The following is a 10,789-nucleotide window of genomic DNA, read 5'->3' on the forward strand; positions in this document are numbered from 1 at the left end:
TTTAAATTCCTTAAATTAATTTGTTTTTCTTCTTAATAATTGAGGGTTTCCAACTTGAATGTGTCTTAAAATGATTTGGCAAAACTTGACAAACTTCTCAGCTTTATTGCATCCTGCTATTGAGCTGACTGAATTCTGCTGACTCTCTGACTGATGAGAAGTAGGCTCTCTTAGCTTCCAACACAGGAACAATACGGTTCAGAGAAATTCTTTGTGTGTTGAATGACTGTGTCAGACCATTATCTGATGCTGCCATGCCTTTATGGGGCATCACTAATTCCTACCAGCCTCTGTAACTTTTTTGGTGAAGTAGTAGTTCAAGTAGTACCACTAAAGTTGCTGTCAGTGGTATGTGCTTTTCCAGATGTGAGAAGTAGAGGTGATCATCTAATATTGTCTTGTCTTCTCCTCCATCTAGCTAATGGAATCACTTCACCTAACGGAGTCTCTCTGTTGCCAGTTCTTCCAGTTTCTGGGATTCTGCAGTCTACATCTGTTCCGCAAAGAAGCATGCACCATGACCCGTCACCTGAAAAGCAAAGAGCTGTCAATATTATATCAAGGCCTCGACCTTCTTCTCTAAGAAGCAGAATAGATCCATGGCAGGCTCTTCCACAAAGTATAAAACCAGACTCTTCAGAAGTGGACTATTTAGAGAGTTATGTAGGTCCCAATGTTAACTTTGTTCCAGATACTGAGGAGAGAACTAAATCCCACATGCCCTCATTACTTGATATTGATGTGGAAGGTCAAAACAGAGACTGCACAGTGCCTTTGTGTAGAATGAAGAACAAAACTTGTCGGCCATCTATATATGAACTGGAGAGAGAATTTTGTCTTAAGTGCCTGGCATTTTTGAAGTATTGCCTTTTTTAAGGAGAAGAAGAAAAATATTTAAATTCTTTTGTACATCTACTATTTCATGCTACTGTTTTCTAAAATACTGAGGCCAATACTACCAAAATTTTTGTAACAGGCAGCTAATTTTGTACAATGTATAACAAGGGGCCTATCTTGAATTTTTATGGGAAACCCATCTAGTAACTTTAAAACACAATGCTGGAAAACAGTATTCTTGACATACGTCTCTAAGCACAGTTTGAAATGCTAAATTAACTTGTCCAATTACCTCCCACAAAATCTCACCTTTTCTCTGCTAGAGCTCTTGCTTTTTGGTGTGGTTTTTTTGTTTTTGTTTTCTCTCACACATTGAAGGACTAATTGGCATGCAGAGGATTTGCATTCAGATCATGGGGAGTTTTGTGCACATACATTTTTCAGGAACAGCCCCTTACGAACTGTGGAGTTAAGGATTTTTTTTTTTAAGATGCCTGAATAGAAGTGCTCTACCCACTCTGCCCCAAGTAGTTGGTTTTCCTTTGGCATTGATTACATTATGTGAGTAACTTACCACCACCAAATGAATTTGCATAGTTTTGCCCCTGACTATTTTGAAATACAGTAGATTGTCAATCGTAGAATTAGCTTACCTAGAAAGTTGTGCTATAATTTAAATTAAAACTAAATTTAAATTTGAGTGACTGGATTTTGATTCAAGGTATTTAACGTTCTTTGGTTTTTGTGTATGTGAAGCAACATTCCATTAGGTAAAGATAAACTGGAACTTTAATGGTTGTGCTCTGACTTCTTTTGAACACATCAGTATATTTGCACTGAGACAAGTATTCCTGATGATTTTTAATTAAAACTGAGTTCTCTGGGTTACTGTACCATATGTTTGGGAAAGAGGAGTTTGTTTAAATGAGAGAGTACAGTTAACCAAGTTTAAGTTTCTAGCACAATTGCAAACTTTTAGAGTCTATTTCAAAGTCAACTCTGCCATTTCTTCCTTATATTGTCAATGGGGAGCCCAGTTTTTCGTGCCAAGGTGTGGTATGAAAAGGCAAAAATCTGATACACTTGTCTGTAAATGTCCAACAAATTCATAAATATAGAGTTGTGGGGGGGGGGAAGTGTACTTAAACTTGACCATGTAGCAACTTCATTTTCCCAAATCACTAAATTAGTGGTAACTTATTTAAAGGCTGCTTTACCAGTAATTGTTGGAAGTGCTGAAGAAGAGCAGCATTCGAATTAAGGAGTATTTCTTGAATTTTGACAACTAGAAATTCTCTGTCATTTTTAGACTTAGATACGCTGCAGAAATAAAATTACTTAAATGAAAAAGAAATTTCATTTCCCATCAGGACATTTCTTGTTTTAAGGCCTTTGTTTAAATACTTGTCTCCTTTACCCTTAAGTCTGGGAGTTCAGATTGTCCATTGTTAAGCAGAATTCATGAGCACCTAGTATCAAAGCAAAGGAATTAAAAAGCCGTTTTTATTCTCTAGTGCACTACATTGGTTATACTGAAAGTGGGAGAGAAGAATTGGAGAATGTCAATCATGCAGTTTTAACCTTGCAGAGAAGTGGATAGATGGACATAACTTCCCTGAGAACAAGCTCACAATATTAAGAGTGAAAATGAGAGAATATTTCTTAAAGTATTATTTCTACAGAAAATGTTGACACACTAACCAATGGTTGGCTGTAAACTGAGTGACTGTATAACAGGTTATTATTAATTATTGCATTTTTGTTCTATCCTGTTGTTTTCAGTAACCTGTATAATTTCTATTAAGTTTGTTGTAAGTACTGCATTCTTCAAAACTTAGGTACCACAAATTTCAAATACCATACAATGTTCTTTAACTTGTATTCTTTAAACTTGTACTTAATTTTATCAGGTATACTTCAGTAGATGAAGTTTAGTTTTTAATTGAAAATGTAATGATTGGTTCTCATGTTGTACACAATTAATTACACTCAATGCTCTGTGGAAAACATGGATCAAATCTTAAATATAGTTTGGTAGTGTATTTAATTTTGAAGATGAAAGTTACAGTTGTGAAACATTGTGTCTCCTTAAACTGTTTCAGGAGGAATCATGCCTTTATAATATTGAGAGACATTGAATTGATTATATTATACAACTATCCTTCTGGGGAAAGTACTTCTACTAGGCTTTCTAAAGGAAAATCTCAGGTGCTGTAGTCATATTGTCTTGTAAATTTTTGTTCATTTTACTTGGTTTTATTTCATTATGAATGTTGAATTATGCACCATAGATTTTTGGAGTCTACAGTCAGCATAAAAACGACCCATTGTGGGCTGTTGTTTTCTCTTACCAGCGGTCCTTATCGTGATCTGTTTTTAAGCAGAATTCACCATTGCTTTTAATGGGGGATTCTTCTTAAAAATGAATGGCGTGCTATGGCCCAATTAGTGCATGGTAACAATGTTAAGAGCTATATACTCAGAGTTTGCACCCCAAGAAAAAGAAGGTATATAAGCCATCTCCAGCAAATTGGTTTTATTGATACAGTCTTTTAGCTGTAATATATAGTGCTTTAGAATTATTTTTTCACTTCTTCTTTTCTGTAGTTTAAAATTATAGGCCAATCTTCACTAAAATGCAAAGATTAAAAATAAAGATGATTAAATCCATAGTTTCACAATTTCTATTTCACATGTTACCAGAGATACCTTTGTACAAGTAAGGGAATCTGGTGTATATTTATAATGAATTTACTTCTGTATTGGGTATAGCGGTAAAAAATGTATTTAGTGTCATGTATATGAATAGTCTGACCATATAAGTGATAATTTATACTGATCATGTTAGCATACAATTTCAAGGTGCTTACACTGCAGAGATTAAGGTAACTACTGACATGCTGTTTTATAAGCCTTATGACTGAAATCTTTTTATTTAAAATAACTTGTGTAGCTAGTGTATTTAATGTTGGCCTTGGCCTTCTTGAAATTAGGGCAGGTTTTAAAGCATTTTTATATCTTAAATTCCCTTGTACAAATTTCAGGGAGTAACCAAGAACTATGAATAGCCTGTTCTTAGTCCTTCAGAATGTGGGAACATGTAGTTATTGTCACTGAACTAAATGTAAGTGATTAATGTTAATCTGAGAAGTCCTGCAGATTTTTGCAATCTTGAAATGCAGATTAAAATATTAATAGTAGCAGCCTGCACTTTCTTTCATCCATGTAAACATAACACTTCTCATCTGTAGAACCCAGTGCATTACAATGATGAGTAGGTGTCTTGTTTTGTAAAGATAATTTGGGCACTGGAAGATTCACATAGTGAATCTGTGGCAGAATTGACTTTCTTTGGAACAAGAATATAAACCTTGGGTGAAATCCTCTCCCCATTGAAGTCAGTAGAAAAATTCTCAGTGACTTTAAGTGGGCCAGGACTTTGCTCCTTATATTTTTGTATTCATCGTTTTTATGGGTTCCTTCCAGTTTTTCTGAGATATGCTTCTGCCTTGTTAACCCATCCTTGCAAAAGAAAGTGTCTCCGTGTATACAATAGCAGCAGGAAAAGTGTAATATTACCTCTCCCATCACATTGAACTCTAATGATGGTGTGAATTTCAAAGCAGTGCGCCCAGTCCTGAAAATCTTTCCTCAGGTGAGTAATAATTCAATGAAACCATTCAAGTAATATATTTATGTGGGTAATGAATGGCAGGATTCAGTCCCAAGTTGGGATCATTTATATGTTAACAGACATTGGCAGTCCCTTCCAGGCTTCCTTTAAAAAAGGATACATTTAAAAAAACTACTACAATAAAATTATGTATTTAAGCATGTGTCAGGAACTGCAAAAGATTGAGATTCTCACAGTAACTGAGCCATTTTGCATATTGTAATTACTGGTAGGGGCAGTCAAGCGATTGAAAAATTTACTGGTAGGGGCAGTGAAGCGATTGCAAAAATTAATCACACAATTGAACATAATAGAATGCCATTTATTTAAGTATTTTTCGATGTTTTCTACATTTTCAAATAAATTGATTTCAGTGACAACACAGAATACAAAGTCTGCAGTGCTCACTTTATATTTTTGTTTACAAGTATTTGCACTGTAAAAAAACAAAAGAAATATTTTTTTTCAATTCGCCTAATACAAGTATTGCAGTATAATCACTTTATCACGAAAGTTGAACTTACAAATGTAGAATTGTCTGGTTTAAAAGAAAAAACTGCATTCAAAAATAAAACCATGTAAAATTTTAAAGCTGTAAGTCCACTCAGTCCTACTTCTTGTTCAGCCAATTGCTAAAACAAGTTTGTTTACATTTGCAGGAGATAATGCTGCCTGCTTCTTATTTACAATGTTACGTGAAAGTGAGAACAGGCATTCTCATGGCACTGTTGTAGCTGGTTTCACAAGATATTTATGTGCCTATGCGCTAAATATTCATATGTCCCTTCATGCTTCAACCACCATTCCAGGGGACGTGCGTCCATGCTGATGACTGGTTCTGCTCGATATCAGTCCAAAGCAGTGTGGACCAATGCATTTTCATTATCTGAATGTGACAGGGTGCTAAGCAGAAAACTGCTTAGCTAACCCTTTGTCACTCCTGCTCCAGTTAAGGGAGGTGAATTGGAGCAGGATAGACCACCTGGCCCTGGTTGGGGAAGTTTGAACAGCTGCTGCCTCATCAAGCTGGGGATGGATAAGAGCCCCTGGGGAAGGAAGCCAGGGGAAGCTGGAAAGAGGAAAGCTGCAGCAGAGGAAAGGCAGTGAGGGGAAGCAGAGAGAGAGAGTTTGTCCCCCTCTCTCTTGCTGGTGGACTGCAAGAAGGGGACTACTTGTATGGTGGAAAGGTGGTGGGAGCACAGCCTGTAAATAAGAGTATCAGGTGGGCACTGCACCTAAAGCTGTCTGTGTGACTTTCTCAGCCCAGCGGGGGCAGGAGCCAGGAGGGCCCTGCAGGGACCCTGTTACACATGGGGCCTTGTCTGGGGTTGTGCCAGAGCAAGAGTTTGGCAGCTTGAGATGGAAGAGGTCTTGCAGTGACTGATCAAGCAGCAGGCAGAGCTGTAGAAGGCAGTGCAAACCTTTCAGCAATCCCAGCAGCTGGAGAAGCAGGCCCAGCTCAGCTTGTAAGCTGAGCAGCAGAGGAGCCTGCAAGATTTTATTCGGGAGCAGACCACTGTTCAATAGCAGCTCCTCCTGAAGGTGATGAGTCCCCAAGTGGGGGATGGCATGCAAGCACCGGGCTTGGTACTATGTAAAATGGGCCCGGCAAATGACCCTGATGCCTTTCTAGGCACTTTTGGGCAGGTAGCTATGGGGGCAGGATGAGACGGGACAACCAGAGCCCTGTCCTTCACAGTCTTGCACTACTTCACCTTCATGGGCTTAAGAGACTCATTCCCTTGTTTGCCATAGGGTGAAGACTGCTGCTGACTTGCTACCTCCTGTTCTGCATATGCTGCCAGATTGTTCCCAAGTTACTTTTTATGTTTTATATCCTTAACTCAGCCAGAGAGGTTCATAAATAACCCAACTGCTACACTGTGTATGTCCCAATTGGTTTTTAATTAAGAATTAAGGCCTTAAATCTGTTCTATGTCAAACAGTCACTGCCCCACTTCAAGACTATATTCAACAATAATGAGCAGTGCCCCTTCAGAAGAGGTTTTAAACACAATGCTGTGAAATTGTATTGATTCAATGATGTCACTTTAGTTATCTTTTTGAGGGGTGGGGGGCATAAAATTTTCAGTGTATACATGATTTAGAAGACTCCTATATCCCACTGAGATGTAATGGGACTTAGATGCTTTTGAAAATGTTGCCTTTGATCAGTTAGAGATCTTCTATCTTTTCCCTCATTGACAAGTTTAATTGCATACAGTGAAAACATGGCAGTGAATTAGGAACTTCTAAAGTAGCTTGGTCATTTGAGTTTCTGCCTTGTTTAATGCAATGATATCAGAAGTGAAGTATTAACTATGCACCATGCCAAATGGTGATCAGATCACTTGAGTTTTACTCCCTGTTCTGCCACTGATTTTTGGCAAGTTACTTAACTTTTCTGCGCCTTGGTTCCCTTATCTGTAAGACATGAATAATTGTTTCACCCATCACTGTTAAGAACTTTGAGATCTGGGGATGAAAGTTACTGGAGGTGGTAAGTAGTAGTTTATTAATAAACTTTGGTTTTGACAGTATTGGTTATGCTATTAATGCGCATGCACACACGCACAGTTCCAAGCAAGTCAAATGTTGATCCAGGTAGGGAATTCTTGTATTAAACTCTGATTGCAAATGTTAACCGTGTCTTACTATAGCATAATAGATTTAATTTGTATAATTCTTAAATTCTAAAGATGGACCTAAACTGTAAAAATTGAGCTCTGCATTCAAACTCCAATGTAGAAGCTTTTGGATTTTGCGTGCGGGGAGGGGGAGGGGGGTTCAAGCCATTTTTACGTAAATACTTTCATAAACATTCATTAAATCTATTTTTAAAGTTTCATCAGTCAACACTGACAGCTGTTGTTTTTAATCTTAATTCACACACGATATGCTGCTAAATTTCTCCCTCTAAAATGTGTCCCAGCCCAGGGAATACTAGTTTTCCTGCATTTGAAGATAGGGTAGTAAATTTCAGCAGCTCCTGTTTAATGCTGCTTATACACAGCAGCATTTTGATACTTTTTGCTGGTGATGGTGAGACCAGATGAAAAGAAAGAGTAGGTGGATAGTTTGCTGCAGAAGCTTGAGTGAGATCTTGACTCAAGCAGATGCTATATATAAGTCTCTTTCCTCTCCCCATTACTTCTCAATTGTCTATAGCACTTTTTATACATTGCATCCTGTCTCTAAGGTAATGTGAGACAGGACGTGTGCACTGAAGACAGTGCTAAGATACAAGAAAGCATGGGAGAAAATTTCTTTATTTCAGGCATTTACCTGGCATTCATCACCATGGTAGCTGAGTGCCTTACAGGGGTGAAGTTGAGCATTTTTCAAGATCTCAGTAAGAAAAATCAAACAGCATGGTCTCCTGCCTTCAGCTTTGAGTCTACTTGAACTTGGGACAGAGAGTGGCTTTCTGTCCTGCTTGTACAGTGCCTAGCACAACAGAGTCCTGGTCTATGGGTTGGGTTCTTTTTCGGCACTACAATAATTAATAGGGAGCCACCCAGCAAAGCAGGAGAGGGAGAGGAGGCTTCCATTGCCTATGTTGCAGAAGTATAACAAATGGGCCATCTCTCTATACAAGTCCTAGGTGTAGTTGTTTTTCTTGAAGTTAAATAGCTAGAGAATTCAAAGTGAGAATTCCAACAGATTAGATGCTCCTCCCTAGGCTCCCCCCCTCCATTTTAAGTGGAGCAGCTTTCATCATTACCTTGTGCAGTGAACCTCGTACCAGTGTTAGGTTGTGCTGGTACATTAATGGGAGAACCTACAAAACATTTTGGTGCTGCAGGAAGTGGTGTAAGTGGCATACTCCTCTGGGTCCATATGGTCCAATGCTCCAAGCTGGTGTTTCAAATCAGCTGCAGAAGTATGATTGCAATGGGAGTTAGGTGCCTAAATACCTTTAAGGACCTGGGCCTTGTTCTTTGAGTGAGACACAAAAAGTAAAATCTTGTCCTCTTGTGGTTTGCAAGATTCTGTTCCATTTTCCCCCAAGAGTAGCACTAATATCCTGGCCAGATTCCAGCTTGTGTTCAAGAATTAAGTTCTGCCTCCCTAAATTCCCTAATAGATATAATGAAGCTGCAGCTGCTCTGATCCTAACTTGCTGTACAGTGTTGATATAGACTGGTATTAAACTGCTCCATTGCACTCCACAGGTGCCTGCATTTCAGTAAAAGCAGCTAAGAATCCTGTGGCACAGTATAGACTAACAGATGTTTTGGAGCATGAGCTTTTGGGGGTGAATATCCACTTCGTCAGATGCATTCACCACGAAAGCTCATGCTCCAAAAACGTCTGTTAGTCTATAGGTACCACAGGATTCTTTGCTACTTTTACAGATCCAGACTAACACGGCTACCCCTCTGAGGCATTTCAGTGACAACACACAGTAGTCCCTGTATGTCCTTAACCTATCTCACAGTGAGAACATGTGAGTTTTGCTTAATATTTATAAAGTGCTTTGAATTTTTTTATAGTAGTTATAGAAACATAAATCTTTCTTTTACTCAGTCAAGTTTCAGCTGCCCAAGACTTTGACTCCTATTAATGGACAGGACATGCATTAGACACTTGGTTTTGTATTACCCAGTCTTATCAAAACAGCTCTGCACAAATCAAAACTCTAACCTGAATAAATCGGTGTGTAAAAAAATATGAATAGAGAAATATTACATGAAAAGTAAGTCACTTCCTAAGCACGCAATAAGGAAGCGGTGGGAATGGATTAATATAGTTACTATTGTGTGTGCTGCTACACTGAAATAGTGTTAAAAAGCTTTTGTAAATGTAAATAGCAGAGGAGAGTAGATGAGATTTGCCCAAAGGCTCTTTGTGTAGTAGATTATCTTCCCACAGAATGAAATATGAATTAAATTAATCTACTCTTTTTAGCCAGTGAAGTTTGGTGACTGTAGAAATTGTGACAATTGCAGTAGCTGGAGGAAGAAATATGTTGTGATGGGCATAATCAAGTCCAGAATCAAGCCATGATTTATAAGAGGCGTTAATGTCAGCGTCAGTATTTACAACAACGTTCTACTTTAGTATATCATATACATTACATTCTCTTATTGTCTTTACTGTGGCAGGACCACCCAGAGGATTCAGGGGGCCTGGGGCAAAGCAATTTTGGGAGCCCCTTCCATAAAAAAAAGGTTGCAATACTATAGAATACTATATTGTCGTGGAGGCCCCTGTGGAGCCTGGGGCATATTGCCCCACTTGCCCCCTGTTCCCCGTGGGCATCCCTGTATCATGGGCAAAGGGAATACACAATTTTAATTTGAAGGCCTGTACAAAATACAAACCAAGGTGGAAGGAAAAGAGGCAACATACTAATAATGAGACAGGGTTTTTTAGTCATCCTCCTAGCAAAAATTAAGCTACTTGAGCAAGGAGCTAGGTATGAGAGCGGGTTTGGGAGATCTCAAAGTGCTTCACAAAGTAGGGAGACCCACTATGACAGGTGAGGAAATGGAAAGGCAGATAGGATGTGACTTGTCCAATGACACATGATGAGTCACTATTAGAATAGGGGCTAAGGCCCAGGTCTCCAGATCAATCCGCATCTAATCCACTGGACCACACTATCTGTTCTGAATAAAAAGGTTATCTGAAAGAAGTATATTTTCAGGAGCAACTTAAAAGAGCACATAAAAACTGTTTTATAGTCCTGTTATTTAAACAAATACTGTATGTCCCTGTATTTAAAAGTAATTAAAAAAATACTAACAGGCTTTCTATTAACCTGTTTGAACAAAGGCAGTGTTATTTTAATGTGCTCATTTTTCTGGTACTATAGGTAGGCAATGGTGAAAAGTGTTTTGAAGTATTGTTGGGGGTGAGATTTGTGAGAGTTCACTAGTAGGCTAAAATACTCTTTGAACGCAGTTTAAATGTTTTGACATTTTGTCCCCACTAGCTGTTGGAAAAACATAACACATTTAAAGGCTTATTGTTGCCTGGATACTGGTAGTAACAGGCCTACTGGGGGCGGGGGGGGATTTACACATTTTATAGGTAACAATAGAGCTAAAACTAGCAACATCAGCTTAGGAAAATGGTCATTGGCTGCATCTATACTACAAAAATTGGCACCTATTGTGGAATAGGGACATCTTATGGATATTGTATGTATCTAGCAGGAAGTGTAGAGGCAGCAGGAAGTAGGTTAGTAGGAAATAGGGAGATAGACAGGGGTTCTATGAGTAAGACATCTTGACTCCATGATGTTGTTTGTAATTGTTCACTAGAAGCATT

General features: G+C 38.4%; 1 protein-coding gene across 5 annotated transcripts in view; it reads left to right on the top strand.

The window, feature by feature from the left end:
- MAP3K21 (mitogen-activated protein kinase kinase kinase 21) overlaps window positions 1-4,852 on the top strand; it is a 63,878-nt gene extending 59,026 nt beyond the window's left edge. For 4 of the 5 annotated variants that reach the window (XM_030556905.1, XM_030556909.1, XM_030556907.1 and 1 more), the window contains one exon: window positions 419-4,852. In XM_030556905.1, coding sequence (XP_030412765.1) covers window positions 419-876 — 458 coding nt within the window. In that variant the 3' untranslated portion in view covers window positions 877-4,852. The remainder of the gene's footprint in view (window positions 1-418) is intronic. The other variant, XR_003999667.1, reaches the window with a different exon arrangement.
- Window positions 4,853-10,789: the final 5,937 nt, after the last annotated feature.

The sequence above is a fragment of the Gopherus evgoodei genome, chromosome 3, assembly GCF_007399415.2.
Source record: "Gopherus evgoodei ecotype Sinaloan lineage chromosome 3, rGopEvg1_v1.p, whole genome shotgun sequence".
NCBI classification, from domain to species: Eukaryota; Metazoa; Chordata; order Testudines; family Testudinidae; genus Gopherus; species Gopherus evgoodei.